Source organism: Madurella fahalii (assembly GCF_045866475.1).
Source record: "Madurella fahalii IFM 68171 DNA, scaffold_1, whole genome shotgun sequence".
In the NCBI taxonomy this organism is placed as follows: Eukaryota; Fungi; Ascomycota; class Sordariomycetes; order Sordariales; genus Madurella; species Madurella fahalii.
This window is the reverse complement of record NW_027263971.1, coordinates 2,609,324-2,624,897: the sequence shown is the minus strand read 5'-3', so window position 1 is coordinate 2,624,897 and position 15,574 is coordinate 2,609,324. Positions and strand designations below refer to the sequence as shown.

Genomic DNA, 15,574 nt, shown 5'->3' with positions numbered 1-15,574 from the left:
GCAACGAGCTCACTTTGCGGGCCCAGAGGAACAGAAAACCGGCAATTCCCTCAATTCGCATTGCTGGGGCCTTGCTGAAGCCCGAACAGTGAAATTTGCAACTCCATGCTGTACGCACACTTGTCGTCATCCTCGTAGGCGATGAAAGTTGAAGGATCAATGGCGGCGGAACGCGGAACGGAATCGATAAGGCCCAATTGACCGCACTTCGGGCCGGACCTTGTGTCCGTTCCCAATGGTGGACCAGGCATCTTCGAGAACCTAAGCCTACCTGTGGCCCCGATGCCTGTGCCGTGTCATTCAGTGCCTTGGTTTGAACTCATCTCAAGCCACCTGAGCCTAAAGGCCGCCCGTCACATAGAAGCACAAGGACGGCTGGTGAAAGCAAGCAGATTCCCTCGTCATTCGGTCCCAGTCCTGGCGACTTCTTGTAACAAACGACGATCAGGGACAATATTAGGGAATCAACGAGACAATCACTGCGTATCAAAGCCCTGGCCGTCCTGGACAAAAGAAAACGGTGGGGTTCCGAGTCGACGGAGCGGCACGCTAACTGCGAAAAGGGATTTACCGACGCAGAAAGCTAAGAAAAGGGGCAAGCTCTTCAAAAAGGATGGTACAAGCAGGGATTGCAGTGGTGGCAAGAAACCCCGTTTTCTCTCTGCCGCTAACCTGGTCCAGCTGAGGGCGCCAATCGTGCGCGCCGGTGGCTGCTGGGGAACTTGGAAGCACAGAACGTGTGGCGGCCCGCTAGCCTGAGCTGGGCATTTTGACCCGGGAAATCGATCGTGGACTGTGGTTGCAGAAACGGTGGTGGTCCGTGTTACCCCATCTCACATTGAAATTCTTTTTTTAAATTCCCATCACCGCCTCCATCACCAACAGACGAGCCTGCCTCGCTCGGTCCCGGTTTCCTTTCTGTGATCTCACCTCGATCTCTCCCTTTCTCCGGCTGCCCAATTCAACATTGCTATTGTCCCTGAGTGAAGTAGCGGGACAGTGACGGGGGTCTGGCAATTGGCTCTTACCGTTTCGTTGGTGTAATTCTGCTGTGCCTTCATCTGCCCCCTGTGCTCCAAAGCTAAGGTAGGTTTCCCCAACCCAGGAAATTTCCCCGAGCTTCGCAGCCCCGGCGCGCTCACCAAACTCAGGTCCGTCTGACATATCCGACTTGCAGAGCTGGTGTGGTCAGTGAGCCGTCTCTAAGGCATTGCAGGGTCTAGGTATCGCACGCCACGCGACAAAGCGCAGCTGTCATTGCTAGGCGGTAGGTCACCCCGTCTCGTCTCTTTCTGGGCCCCAACACGCGCCACTCCAGCTGCAGTTCGATCATGGCCTCGCGACGAGACCTTCTCCAGTCATTAGCCGGCCTGCTTCTACCGGACGGCAGCAGGCCGGCGCCAAGTCCGTTGTGATTCTGTGCGTTCCTTTAACATTTTCGGCTGACGGACAATCTCTAGATCCCGAGGCTCTTATTGTCGTAATCTCGCCCGTCCAATGTCTGCCGAGCGCCGATAGTCTCTCCCGTTCGCGATGGCCACCATGATCGCCTCCAGTTTCCTTCCTTCTCGGTTCCGCGGAGAACAGCCTCCAGCGCAGAACGCCGCGCCGTCGTGGCTGAACAAGAAGGTCACGCCGTTCCTTCAAATCCTCTCCCGGATTACATCCACGCACCCCATCCACACCATCGTCATTGTCGCGCTACTGGCAAGCTCGTCTTACATTGGACTGCTAGAGGACAGCTTGTTCGACGCCACTACGAGCGTCAGGAAAGCAGAATGGTCATCGCTTGTCGAGGGCAGCCGCCTGCTGAGGACCGCTGAGGACACGGCCTGGAAGTGGCAGACGTACGATACCAACGCTCCGATCCCTACGACCGCCGAGCACCTTGCCCTTCTGACCCTCGTCTTCCCCGAGTCGCTCTCCGCCGATGCATCCAAAGCGCCGCCAATGGCCAATGCGGTGCCCATCCCCCAGAACCTCTCGATTCGGCCGCTCCCTTCCACTTCGAACTCGTTTACAACCTATTCGCAAGACAGTGCACTCGCCTTCGCCATTCCCTATAGCCAGGCGCCCGAGTTCCTCTCAGTTGCTCAGGAAATCCCCAATGATATCCCATCGCAAGAGACGATGGAGACTGAACACGGTCGCGAGAAAAAGATGTGGATCATGAAGGCGGCTAGGGCGCAGACTAGGAGCAGCATCGTGAAATGGGTGCGCAACGCTTGGACCGAGTTTACCGACCTCCTAAAGAACGCTGAGACGCTGGACATTGTGATCATGGCCCTCGGTTACATCTCGATGCACCTCACCTTCGTCTCGCTCTTCCTCTCGATGCGGCGTATGGGATCCAACTTTTGGCTTGCCACGAGCGTCATCTTCTCCTCCACTTTCGCCTTCCTCTTCGGCCTGCTCGTCACTACCAAACTCGGCGTGCCCATCTCTATGGTTCTGCTCTCCGAGGGCCTGCCCTTCCTTGTCGTGACCATCGGATTCGAGAAAAACATCGTCCTCACCCGCGCAGTCCTGTCGCACGCCATCGAGCATCGCCGACCAGACAAGAGGGCCGAGAAGGGCTCCAAGAAGTCGGACGCTGCCACCAGCCTCATCCAATCCGCAATTTACGTTGCAATCAAGGAGAAGGGCTTTGACATTATCAAGGACTATGCCATCGAGGTCGGCATTCTGGTGCTCGGCGCTGCATCTGGTGTCCAGGGCGGCCTGCAGCAGTTTTGCTTCCTGGCCGCTTGGATTCTGTTCTTCGACTGCATCCTGCTCTTCTCCTTCTACACAGCGATCCTCTGCATCAAGCTGGAGATCAACCGGATCAAGCGCCACGTCGAGATGCGCAAGGCTCTCGAAGACGACGGCGTCAGCCGCCGCGTTGCCGAGAATGTGGCCCAAAGCAACGACTGGCCGAGAGCAGATGGCCAGGACCGGCCGGGCACCACCATTTTCGGCCGCCAGCTCAAGAGCACCCACATTCCCAAGTTTAAGGTGCTGATGGTTTCTGGGTTCTTCTTAATCAATGCCCTCAATTTGTGCACCATCCCGTTCCGAAGCGCCAACTCTATTTCTCACATTTCGTCGTGGGCCCGCGGCCTCGGCGGCGTGGTTACATCGCCTCCTGTTGATCCGTTCAAGGTTGCGTCGAATGGGCTTGACATGGTGCTGGAGGCAGCCAAGACGGAGGGCCGGGAGACGGTCGTTACGGTCTTGACGCCTATTCGCTACGAACTTGAGTTCCCTTCAGTCCACTACGACCTACCACAGAAGGTCACCAAGCCTGACGAGGATGCGTTTGGTGACCTTGCCGGCTACGGCGTCGGTGGTAGAATGGTGGGCGGCATCCTCAAGAGCCTGGAGGATCCCATCCTGTCCAAATGGATCGTAGTTGCCCTGGCCTTGAGTGTGGCCCTCAACGGCTATCTCTTTAATGCGGCGAGGTGGGGTATTAAGGATCCCAATGTTCCGGACCATCCCATCGATCCCAGAGAACTGGCCGAGGCCCAAAAGTTCAATGACACCGAGTCGGCCACGCTCCCCGTTGGAGGATACGTCAGACCGCCGCCGTCGACACCATCGGTCCCGCCTACTCCGGCATCTACCGATGACGAGGCCGATAATCGTTTAGCTGCCAAGGTGGTGCCCAGAGTCCCCGAGCAACCGGCCGTCATGCGTAGCAAGGAGGAAATGGAAAGGATGCTCGCAGAAAAGCGCGCCCACGAACTCAGCGACGAAGAAGTGATTGCGCTCTCGATGCGCGGCAAGATTCCGGGCTATGCATTGGAAAAGACGCTCAAGGATTTCACCCGAGCGGTGAAGGTTCGCAGGACCATCATCTCTCGAACCAGGGCGACGGCGGATTTGACGGGGCTCCTTGATCAGTCCAAGCTTCCTTACCAGAACTACAACTGGGCCCAGGTCCACGGTGCATGCTGTGAGAACGTTATTGGGTTCATGCCGCTCCCCGTTGGTGTTGCCGGGCCTCTGGTTATTGACGGACAGAGCTATTTCGTTCCGATGGCCACGACAGAAGGTGTGTTGGTCGCCAGTACCAGCAGAGGATGCAAGGCGATCAACTCTGGCGGCGGTGCTGTTACGGTTCTGACTGCCGACGGCATGACCCGCGGTCCCTGCGTTAGCTTCGAGACCCTTGAGAGGGCTGGCGCCGCCAAGCTATGGCTGGACTCGGAGAAGGGCCAAGCGATCATGAAGAAGGCCTTCAACTCTACCAGCCGCTTTGCTCGCCTCGAGACCATGAAGACAGCCCTCGCCGGAACGAACCTCTATATCCGCTTCAAGACGACCACTGGCGATGCCATGGGCATGAACATGATCTCCAAGGGTGTTGAGCACGCTCTCAGTGTCATGATGAGCGAGGGCTTCGAGGACATGAACATTGTGTCGGTCAGCGGGAACTTCTGTACCGACAAGAAGCCTGCCGCCATCAACTGGATTGACGGCCGCGGGAAGAGCGTGGTCGCCGAGGCCATCATCCCGGCCGAAGTGGTCAAGAGTGTGCTCAAGACAGATGTTGATACCATGGTGGAGTTGAACGTGAACAAGAACCTGATCGGCTCCGCCATGGCGGGCTCGGTCGGTGGCTTCAACGCGCACGCCGCAAACATTGTTGCCGCGGTATTCCTTGCCACTGGTCAGGATCCCGCTCAGGTGGTTGAGAGCGCCAACTGCATCACCATCATGAAGAAGTAAGTCGCCTCGACTCTATAGAGGCTCCGAGCGGCACGGCTAACATGTCATAGTCTGCGCGGGTCCCTGCAAATCTCAGTTTCGATGCCGTCCCTCGAGGTGGGCACACTTGGCGGAGGCACCATCCTCGAGCCTCAAGCGGCTATGCTCGACATGCTCGGAGTCCGAGGCCCTCACCCAACCAGCCCAGGTGAGAATGCGAGACGCTTGGCCCGCATTGTCGCGGCCGCGGTGCTGGCTGGTGAACTTTCGCTTTGCAGTGCCTTGGCGGCGGGACACCTGGTCAGGGCACACATGCAGCACAATCGATCTGCGCCACCTACACGAACCAGCACACCAGCTCCCAGCAGCCTCGCTATGACAAGCGGCGTGGAAAGGGCGGTGTCGACGACGGCGCTGAGCGCGGCGGCCATCGAGCGGGCCCGGCGTTAAGCCCGGAATGGTCTGCTCTGTGCATACAACCGGGAGGGACAAATTGGGGCGAGTGTAGATATGGACCCTGTCTAGGGGGTTGCATTGTAATGGGAGTTAAGTTGCGAAGCCGCCTGGTCTGTCAACTCATTAGAGTGGTAAAGGGGTTTGCTTGCGCGGTCGAGGCCGTGACGCCGAACTGTTTGGATTCTGGACTGCTAGACATACATAGATAGAATAGTAACTTTTTAACATCGCAGTTATATCTTTCGTGAACCTTTTTCTTTCTCCCTAATTTTTCGGGGTTGGTTATCTCGGCAACGGGATACAAACCTGGCTGTCACAGTCCAATCTCCAGCTGCAATGGATGGGTCAACTCGGTAATAAAGTTGGCCAGACCTTGCGTGGTCCTCAGGCTGGTTTGGTCATGAAGGAGCAGCAACAGGGAGTGAATTACTAATTGGCCCGAGTCCGAGCTGTCGGATGTAAGCCGGACATACGAAGAGCGCGAACGACTTCCTCTGTGATGGCGAAGAGGGTCGATGGACAAGCCGCTCGCCACTTAGACTTGGTCCACAAATTCGGACTCGAGCACTCCCCTTTGCATACTAACGAGTACACTAAATTAACTTGTGTTAAGTACTTTACAACGCTCGAGCGAAATCAACTCCATATCCCTGCCTCGAAGCAATGTAGGGAGGACGAAACGGGAAGAATACGCTGTGGGTCTTATACGCTCGCAAGTGCCGCACCCTCCGGGTTCCCTTGCCCCGCCGAAGACGGGGGCCGGCCTCCTCAATGCTCCACCCCACCCATGCTCGGAACGGTTTTCCGCTCAGTCCTTCCCAGAACATTGTTGTTGGAGCGAAGCATTTAATAATCCTGTAGCGCCTTTGGCGTGACATGGTGCCGTCATTGGAAGAAAAAAGAAAAAATAGAAAACAGATAAAACATGTCACATCTCATCTAACCGATCGGTTACTTACAGCCCTACCTCGAACATTTCGTCTCATCTTGTGTGACTTTCGTCTGTCCAGTCGTCCGTGTAAGTCTCCAAATCTTGGCGCTTTCATAAAGCGCTCCGTTTGTTGATTGTGGCTTACTGACGCCCACCAGTAGGGTAAGCGTCATTCGATCGCGTCTCAGAAGCTCCCCACACCCGAAGCTCGGAACGGCCGGGTTTGTCGCACAGGACGGGAAGACCACCATGGCCGATGCAGCCGGCGCGGCGACGGTTGAGAAAGATGCCAACCGCCCAAGCTCGAGCTCTACCGGGAGTGCCGGTCACAACGAGGTGACGGGCCATCAGCAACCCGAACCGTCGACATCAACCCGCGACAAAAATGACGGTGACGATCCGGAAGAAGCCGCCCCTACTAGCGCAGGCGCAGGTGCTGGCGCTGGCGCTGGCGGGCCGGACAGCGCCCCCGCCCCGCCGCCGCCGCTGCCACCACCGGAGGCGACTCGCACGACAGCACAAACGGCTCTCATCGTCGCGGCGCTCGGCAGCGCGCTGTTCCTCGCCGCGCTAGACGTCACCATCGTCACGGTGGCCATCCCGACCATCGCGCAGGAGTTCCAGAGCACGGCCGGCTACACGTGGATCGGGTCTGCCTACATGCTGGCGTCGGCCGCGGCGGCGCCCATGTGGGGCAAGATCTCGGACATCTGGGGCCGCAAGCCCATCATGCTGATCGCGGTCGGCGTGTTCTGGATCGGCTCGCTCCTGAGCGCCGTCAGCCGGGACATGGGCATGCTCATCGCCGCCCGCGCCATCCAGGGCGTCGGCGGCGGGGGGATCGTGATCTTGGTCAATGTCTGCATCAGTGATTTGTTCTCGATGCGGCGCAGAGGTGGGTGCTCCAATCATTTTTCTTTTCTCTTTTTTGTTTTTTTTTCCCCCTTCTGGGAGACTTGTGGGGAGGGATTGGGTGAGTGCGTGGCTGATGATGTGCATTAGGCGTCTTCTTCGGTGTTATGGGAATGGTCTGGGCGGTCGCCTCTGCCATTGGGCCCGTCCTTGGCGGCGTCTTCACGAGCAACGTGACGTGGAGATGGTGCTTCTACATCAACCTGCCCATTTCCGGACTCGGCATGGCTGTCCTGGCCTTTGTGCTCAAATTGCACAACCCGCGAACGCCAATGCGCCAAGGGCTGGCTGCGGTGGACTGGCTCGGGTCCCTGACCATTGTGGGCGCCACGTTGATGATCATGTTCGGTCTCGAATTCGGCGGCGTGACATACCCTTGGGGCTCACCGACAGTCATATGCCTTCTGGTCTTCGGCGTGGTAACGGCGGCCCTTTTCGTTCTTGTCGAGTGGAAGCTGGCCGAGTTCCCGCTCGTGCCGATGCATCTTTTCAGGAGGCGCTCGAGCGTTGCCTCTCTTGGAGTCGCCGCATTCCACGGCCTCGTCTTCATCTCGGGCAGCTACTACCTCCCCCTCTACTTCCAAGCAGTCCTCGGCGCGACGCCTTTAATGTCCGGCGTGTATGTCCTTCCGCTCGTCATGTCCCTCTCGCTGGTATCGGCAGCAACGGGCATCTTCATCAGGAAGACGGGGAAGTACCTACCTTGCATCATCTTCGGCATGGTTGTCATGACGCTCGGTTTCGGCCTCTTTATCGATCTTGAAGTACGTCCAGACTGGGCCAAGATCGTCCTCTACCAGATCGTTGCCGGCGTCGGGGTCGGGCCCAACTTTCAGTCTCCCCTCATTGCGCTTCAGTCGACGGTCGAGCCTCGCGATATGGCGTCGGCTACCGGCACCTTCGGATTCGTGCGGCAGCTGTGCACTTCCATCTCGATCGTGATCGGCGGCGTCGTGTTCCAGAACGCCATGCAACAGCAGTACCCGAGCCTCGTCCGCGAGATCGGGCCTGTCGCTGCGAATCTGTTCTCTGGCGGCAATGCCGCGTCCAGCGTAGGCCTTATCGAGCAGCTACCGGATCGGGAACGCCAAATCGCACGAGGGGCGTACGCGCAGAGCTTGCGTATCATGTACACCATGTACGTCGCGCTTTCGGCAGCGGGATTACTAGTCTCTTTGCTCGTCGGCTCCCGCAAGCTGAGCAAAGACCACGAGGAGCACAAGACGGGACTAGACCATATGAGGTTGGCGAAGCAGAATCGTTTGGCCGAGGCGGCCAATGGCGCGGCAATCGACGAAGAAAAGGGGGCATCTTCTGAGGGGTCGGAAAAGGAGAAGGCGGAGAAGAAGTCGTGGTTCCGGAGACGACCGCAGGGCGAGCCGGAGGGCGTCTAGAGGCGCGCGGGCCGGACTAAGAGCCGAAGGGAACCTACATAGTAATACACCTACGGATACTCCATATTAGTTGGATGCCCAACGCCTTGTGGTTCCCTTAGGATGACTGCTTGGTAAGTAGAGACCACTTGTGGTACCAAGAAGGGGCAAACGAAGCGGCTCGCGCTAGATATTCAGGCAAAAAAGCGGCAGCGCGGAAAGCCCGCTACTGCCATGCAACGCCAGGGAGTATTCCGGGAGCACTCGTTGTTTCTCGAAACCGGGTCTATGGAACCTACTGGCGCGTCTTGGCTGATAGATTTTGGAAAGTCCAGTGCTACCCCCACCAAAAACTTGTTTACTAGAATTCCTCCCCCCTCCCCGGGTCGAGAACAGTTGACGGCTGGACGCAGTGTTGGTGTGGGCGGAGCCGGGGCTTCGGGAACGACGCCGCCTGTGGCCAAAAGGCATCGTCTGGTCGAGGTCAACGCAGAGCGCCTTGGTCGCTGTCGTCTGAGAGCGAAGATCGGAAGCACTGGCCGGACAGCTCTGCAGTGAAGTGGTTAGGGCATCTTGCAACGATGGGGGACTGTACTGATGCTTTTGCCAAGCACCTTCTGGGCTCTTCTCTCAACAACATCCCCAACTCTTGATTTAGCTTCTCGGCATGCAGCGCTTGATCTATTTCGGAGATTTCTCCGCAGTGGATCCAGCACCGAAGCGGAATCTTTCACCCCAGCGCCGGGATTCTGCTCCCTAGGAGTTCTATAGACTCTTGGCCGGTGAGGATGCCCAGAGAGCAATGTCCCCGACATACATCGTCTCCACGGTTCATCCGGAACTTGACCGTCCGCTAAGCTAACACATGCGACGATGCAACGGCTCAGTGGGGGAGTAGTGGAAAAGGCTGTACTAGTGTATATAAGAGCCGTGGGCGCCACGTTGTTGAAGTGTGGCCCCCTTGTATACCCGTGGGCGAACCGTGATTAGCAGTCCCAGACACGTTCTTCGAGGCCAGCTCCGACATGAGGCTCTCAACAATCGTCACGGGGCTACTAGTCCTGGTCCCTTTCTCCCAGGCAGCCGAGATTGCCAAGCGGGCCACCTTAAGCCAGGTGACAAACTTCGGGTCCAACCCCTCGGGCGCCAGGATGTACATCTACATCCCGGACAGGCTGGCCGCAAATCCGGCCATCCTCACTGCCGTTCACTACTGCGGCGGCACGGCCAATGCCTTCTATACTGGCAGCCCGTATGCCAGGCTCGCCGACCAGCACGGCTTTATCGTCATCTATCCTGAGTCGCCCAACTCTGGTGGCTGCTGGGATGTCTCGTCGAGGGCGACACTCACTCGTGACGGCGGTGCCAACAGCAACAGCATTGCCAACATGGTGACCTATACCATCTCGCAGTACAATGCCGACCGCACCCGCGTCTTCCTGGTTGGCATGAGCTCAGGCGCCATGATGACCAACGTCCTCGCTGCCACCTATCCCGACCTCTTCAAGGCCGCCGCCGCATATGCGGGCGTCCCTGCCGGCTGCTTCTACACCGGCACTGTTGCTGGCTGGAATTCGACATGCTCCCAGGGCCAGTCCATCACCACACAGGAGCACTGGGCCCAGACCGCTCTGGACATGTATCCCGGGTACACAGGCCCCCGCCCGAAGATGTTGATCTACCATGGCTCGGGCGACACCACAATCTACCCACGGGTGTGTAGAGGCCTCTGATGGCAAGTAACGTATTGTGCACCGCAACGCTAACACACTATCTCCAGAACTTCAATGAGACTCTGAGGCAGTGGGCTGGTGTCTTTGGTTACACCTACGGTTCACCCCAGCAGACTCTCCCGAACAACCCGTCGTCCCAATACACAAAGTACGTCTATGGCGAGAACCTGGTGGGTGTGTACGGCACCGGTGTTTCCCACAATATCCCCATCAACGGAGCCCACGATCTCGAATGGTTCGGCATTACCGGTTCGGGCGTTCCGAGCACCACCAGTGCCGTTGTTCCTGACCCGACAAGTGCTGTGCCGTCAAGCTCGAGCGCTGCGCCCACTCCTGATCCTACGGGTTGCACCACTCCTCGCTGGGGACAGTGCGGCGGCGCTGGGTTCTCGGGATGTACAACCTGCGCCAGCCCATATAGGTGCGTTTTCTCCAACAACTGGTACTCACAGTGTCTGTGAAAGATCTACCAAAGGTGTAGAGACGAGGGTAAGTTGTTCTGGGGTGTGAGTAGGTAGATTGTACATATCCGACATAATTGAGCTTGTACATATACAACCCAATCTCCTCCGGCACCCAATGCTACCCCTGTTTTGTTTTGATAGCCCCTCGTAAAGAGATCTGCCCTAGACTACAGGAACCGTACCATCCCTGATAAAACCCACTATCTCCTTCACAACTCCCCAGCCTCGGTCTTCGGCTGCGGGAACCTCTCTAGCACCACTTCCTCGCCACCGATCTCGAACCCAACCTCACTTACCCCAGGCACATCCAACACCAAGTTATACCGCCCGGGATACAACACGCGGTCCCCGTGCTCATCCACCCGCGCCAGCGCGCCGAGCGTGACGTTCACCCACGCCGCGACCGTCTCGCTGGGCTTGATGGCCCTCAGGCGCTGGTACCCGACCAACGTCTTGGCGGGGTGCGGCGGGGGGCCGAACTCGCCGGCCGCGAAGACGAGCGCGACGTAGTCGGACGTGACGTTGCCGGCGTTGGTCGCCCAGACGGAGACCTGCGCGGGGAACGGGCAGAGATCGGGGTGCGGGACCGTGGCGTTGTCGCAGGCGGCGAGCAGCGACGCGGTGGTGAAGTTGAGCGCGGGGAAGACGCCGAACTGCGCGTCGAAGGCCGTGTAGTGCAGCCCGTGCCCGAACGGGAGCACCGGCGTGCTGTACCACCGGTAGGTCCTGCCGGGGCGCGGGGTGCTGGCGTTGGCGTTGGCGTCGGTCGTGCCATCGCTGCCGGGCCGGAGGGCCATCTCCGTCAGCGGAATCGCTGACGTGTAGTTGGCTGGGTACTGGGTCACCGGTAGCCGGCCCGCTGGGGCGGTTCGGCCCGAGATGGCGTCCAGCACGGCGGTGCCTCCCGACTGGCCTGGGTAGCCCGCCCAGAGAATGGCGGAAATGTTGGCGTTGGAGAGGAGGGGCGTGTCGTCAACCTGGTCGCCCAGCTGGGCGATGACCAGGGGCTTGCCGAGCAGGGCGAGGGACTGAATCAAGGTCAGCTGGGCCTCTGGCCAGGCGATCGAGTCACGGTCCCTGTCTTCGGCTGCCATGCTAAGGTCGGTGCCGCCAAAATAGAGGATGACGTCGGATTTGGAGGCGGCTGACAAGGCACCCGAGGTCCAGGTATCTTGGGTGGTGTTCGGGGGCGCTACGGGTCCCGGCGCGTAGTGGTAGGTGAGGTTAAGCCGGCTGGCTGCTTGGACTGGGCCATGGAGGTACGGAGGGATGCCGCTGTAGCCGCCAAGCATCTGTCTGGTGGCGTTGGCCCAATGGCCGATCAGTGCTACCGTTTTGTTTTGGAGATTCAGAGGCAGAGTGCCGTCGTTCTTGAGAAGAACGAGGCCGTCGGCGGCGGACTGAATCGCCAAGGCCTGAGCTTCAGGGGTGTTTACTTCGGACCATCCGATCGAACGGTAGGGGCTGGCGCTGGCCGGGTCGAAGTACCCAGCTCGGATGAGCCCCTCATACAACCTCTTTAGCGCGCGATCAACGACCTCTTCGCTGAGTAAGGATTGGTTGTAGGCCCCGACGACGTCCGTAAAGGGTGGAAAACCCGGCACTTCGCACACAGTATCCGTTCCGGCATTGTAGGCGTCCGCAGCTGCCTGAGCGGGAGTCTCGCTGTAATTGTGTAATCCGGGCAGAAAGTCCTGGCTGCGTCAGCCCGGGGAAGACGATAAAAGAGACGACAGAAGCAGAAAAGACAAACCTGGACGGCGTTGCAATCGCTGGTTATGTAGTTGTTGTGCTCTGTCCAACCCCAATGCTCTCGCAGGATGTCGTCCATCAAATACGTATTGGCGCATGCGGGGGTGCCGTTGAGCGCGTTGTATGAGCACATGAAAGAGCCGACCTTAGAGTCTCGAGCACATTGCTGAAACGGCGGGAGATAATACTCCGACAAGTCTTGCAGCGAGACGATGGCGTTGAACCTGTACCTTACAATACCCTGCCACCTCTCCAAGTCATACGCTGCATAATGTTTGCAGGTAGCAATCACCTTTCGGATGGTTTCTTTCCCTTCAAGACCTTCAAGCATGGCCTTGACATAACCCTTGATGCGCAGCGGGTCTTCACCGGGCGTCTACAGCGCGTACAGCCCAGTCAGCAAGCTACCATAGTAGTACTCGAGGGAATCGGGCTTGGCGGGAACCCAGACCTCGTGGCCCCTCCCCCACCTCGGGTCCTTGAAGGGGTTGATGTTGGGTGTCCAGTAGTCGAGGCCGGCGAGCCCTGCGTTGATGAAGGCGCGAGCCTCGGTGCTGATGACGTCCGCAATCTTGTATATCAGATCATCGTCAAAGGCCGCAGCCATGGTGATAGTGTTTGCAAATGATGTCGCAGAAGAGAAGGGACCTCCGGTTCGGTTGAAGGCTACTCCCGGGGACGCAGCAACACCGTGCAGGGCTTCATTCCACCATGCGTAGGGCGGAAGTCCAAGCCGTTCGGCGCCAAGGCTCATACTGCTCGCTATGTCAGCGTAGTTTTGGGCCGGCCGAAACCTGGGATCGAGAAATCACGTACTCGACGAGATTCGACAACTTCTCAGTGACATTCATGGCCTGGACCAGGGCGGCCGCGCGGTCTGGCGGCGAGGCTTTCGTATCGCATACTATATTATTCGCAAGTGGTCCGTCGACGCAATCAGGGTACTGGAATCCTAGGGCGCCATGGACAACAAAGACGCTTCCCAGCGCACGGCTCCATAGCGATGATGGCTTCATGTTTGCTGGTCGAGCAACACCTGCGGATCAAGTCTAGGAGGCTTCAACAGTTGTGGTTAGACGGTTTAAATAAGGCTACTCGTCACATTTGCGTCCCTCGGTTAGACGATGCTGTGAAAAAGCATTGTGCGTGGCCCGCCTCCTCATCGGCTCAGAGGCCTCTCCAAGACGACAATATAACGGCCGTGTCTCATTCGAGCGGCAGTTGAGCGGGTGCGGAGAACTTGGAGACGTTGCAGCCGAGAACCCCTGGCAGGGAAGAAGAAGAGTGCGCAGAGCATCTAAGTACGGGATGAATTATCGCCATGGCCCGTGTCGCCGCCGGGTATGCACATTGTCCCATTAATTCAACCGGTGGCTGCGAACCCTGTCGTGAACGGGAGCCCCTGCTATAAAGCGACTCCAAGGTTTGTGGCCACGATCGTATATCTACATGTGATGCATATGATCCACTGAGAACTGATGCTGTATCAGAGCGAAAAGAGAGTCCAACCTCAGTCACTGAGTAGCCATCAACTGGAAAATCTTCGGCTCTGTGGATTAACGTGCAACTCGAGTTCGGCCGCGCTTGGTTCCGCCGATTTTTGTGGATGACGTGAATTCCGATAACCACTATGGATCGGGCTTCGGAAGGGTTGACTTTGGGCTTTCTCTGACGCAAGGTGAAAGCGACCGGCGATGAGTATCGCAAACCCGGTCATGCTCCCGCGGACAGGCCTGCCAGGTTTAATATAAGTGACATTGCGTAGCAGTTTTATTCAAAGTGGGAGACCTACCACCTATTTGCTTTTAGTCTGATTCTAAAGGAACCGGGGGCAGGTTTCACAAGAGATAGACACAGGAAACGGCGGCATGGGCTCGATCAGCGAGAGTAACGAACAGAAGCACGGCGGCGGCCGCCGCTAACGCAGGAGTTGCGGTCGTAGCAGAGAGGACGAAGGGCTCAAGATGGCCTTTGAACAACCGCAGCAATTATCTGGGAAGCATACAAGGTACTCAATGTCATCCGCTACGAGCTTGGAGAGAGCTCTCTGAGAGGTAAAAAGGGCTGTCATGTCATTAGCCAGCTAACGGTCGGGATCCCGGCGCAAACTTAACCTACAATAATTAACCATCGGGCCAGGGTTCATAGAAGCACACCTAGAGACGGTAAAGATAATCGGAACGCGTAGCGGTTGTCATGCGTTTGCTAATCGCCGGCCAGCGAAGTTGGGGTGCCGCGGACCCTTCATGGACAGCGATACGCGAAATCCGAATTGACCCACAAATGTAGGCGCGGAATGTCCAAAAATTCTAGAGACCTGCCGCGTTGCGACTAACTGTGTCGGGTGATGGGGTGAGACGTCCCAAATGCGTGCCCAGAGATGAGGTCATCATGTCCCACGCATTTTGCGTCACACCGGCCAGAATGTCTCACAATTGCCATGGTGCGATACGTAGGTACCTCTGTCGGCCTGTGTCGATGGAAATTCTGGAAATTCAATATCGTACCTGCATTCTCTGGCTGCAAGATTCTCCTAATTCTGCAAACCATACCCGCATCCGTGCCTGCACCATCAACACCCCCCCCCCCCCCCCTTGGGGTCGGCCCTCTCCAGGTTTACTGCGGTGCCAGGCCAACTTTTGTTGCTCCTATCGCCCAATGCTTGCTGGACCCGCAGTTTCCAACACCATCATGTGCGGAATCGTCTTCCAAATCTCCCCAGCTCTCTTTTCTCTTTTTACCATTTCTCATCGCTCCGGGGCCGGACAAGCCGCCCGTTTAATTAGGCCAACCTCGAGTCGTAGTCCAGTAAGTCAATCATAATGACGCGCTGGAAGACTTAAACATACGGCTTTGTCGCATGAGTACTTAGCGCTAGCCGGCTAGCCGGCTCATGAGAGCACTCGGGCGCTTCATCCCAGAGCGGCAGTAATTTCTGTCACCAAATGATATGAATTAGATGAACATAGGGATGCTGACGGGCCGCAGAACGTAACAGGTTGGAACTGTACTAACCTTCGCCGCAAGCCATCACCGTAGGTGGGTAACAGCCGATCATATGAATGAACTAATTAATGCCTTACTCATTCCCATAGACCCTAATCACCACTCAGAAGACCGCCCGACGCCCACCCAAAGCAACGGGGAAGGGGGTATCGCTAACGCGAAACCCCCTTCGCACGTCCATGGCCGATGACGCCGTTCATTAGGAGGATAATTAGACAATTCTCAACAATCAATCTCCAGACCCTAGGCGAC

General features: G+C 57.6%; 4 protein-coding genes across 4 annotated transcripts; 3 read left to right on the top strand and 1 right to left on the bottom strand.

Annotated features, from left to right (window-relative positions):
* Positions 1–1,542: 1,542 nt before the first annotated feature.
* HMG1 (3-hydroxy-3-methylglutaryl-coenzyme A (HMG-CoA) reductase isozyme) lies at positions 1,543–5,145 on the top strand (the record flags this gene model as incomplete). Its single annotated transcript, XM_071056236.1, has 2 exons — positions 1,543–4,712; positions 4,767–5,145. The coding sequence occupies 2 exons, from the start codon at positions 1,543–1,545 to the stop codon at positions 5,143–5,145; spliced, it is 3,549 nt and encodes a 1,182-aa protein (XP_070912337.1).
* A 1,186-nt stretch (positions 5,146–6,331) lies between these two features.
* MFIFM68171_00813 (Efflux pump dotC) lies at positions 6,332–8,388 on the top strand (the record flags this gene model as incomplete). Its single annotated transcript, XM_071056235.1, has 2 exons — positions 6,332–6,977; positions 7,085–8,388. 2 exons carry the CDS (start codon positions 6,332–6,334, stop codon positions 8,386–8,388), a joined length of 1,950 nt encoding a protein of 649 aa, XP_070912336.1.
* A 1,004-nt stretch (positions 8,389–9,392) lies between these two features.
* MFIFM68171_00812 (Acetylxylan esterase A) lies at positions 9,393–10,561 on the top strand (the record flags this gene model as incomplete). Its single annotated transcript, XM_071056234.1, has 2 exons — positions 9,393–10,082; positions 10,148–10,561. 2 exons carry the CDS (start codon positions 9,393–9,395, stop codon positions 10,559–10,561), a joined length of 1,104 nt encoding a protein of 367 aa, XP_070912335.1.
* A 212-nt stretch (positions 10,562–10,773) lies between these two features.
* On the bottom strand, positions 10,774–13,332 carry MFIFM68171_00811 (xylan 1,4-beta-xylosidase; the record flags this gene model as incomplete). The annotated part of the gene is made up of 4 exons (XM_071056233.1): positions 10,774–12,258; positions 12,318–12,692; positions 12,768–13,071; positions 13,133–13,332. The coding sequence occupies 4 exons, from the start codon at positions 13,330–13,332 to the stop codon at positions 10,774–10,776; spliced, it is 2,364 nt and encodes a 787-aa protein (XP_070912334.1).
* Positions 13,333–15,574: the final 2,242 nt, after the last annotated feature.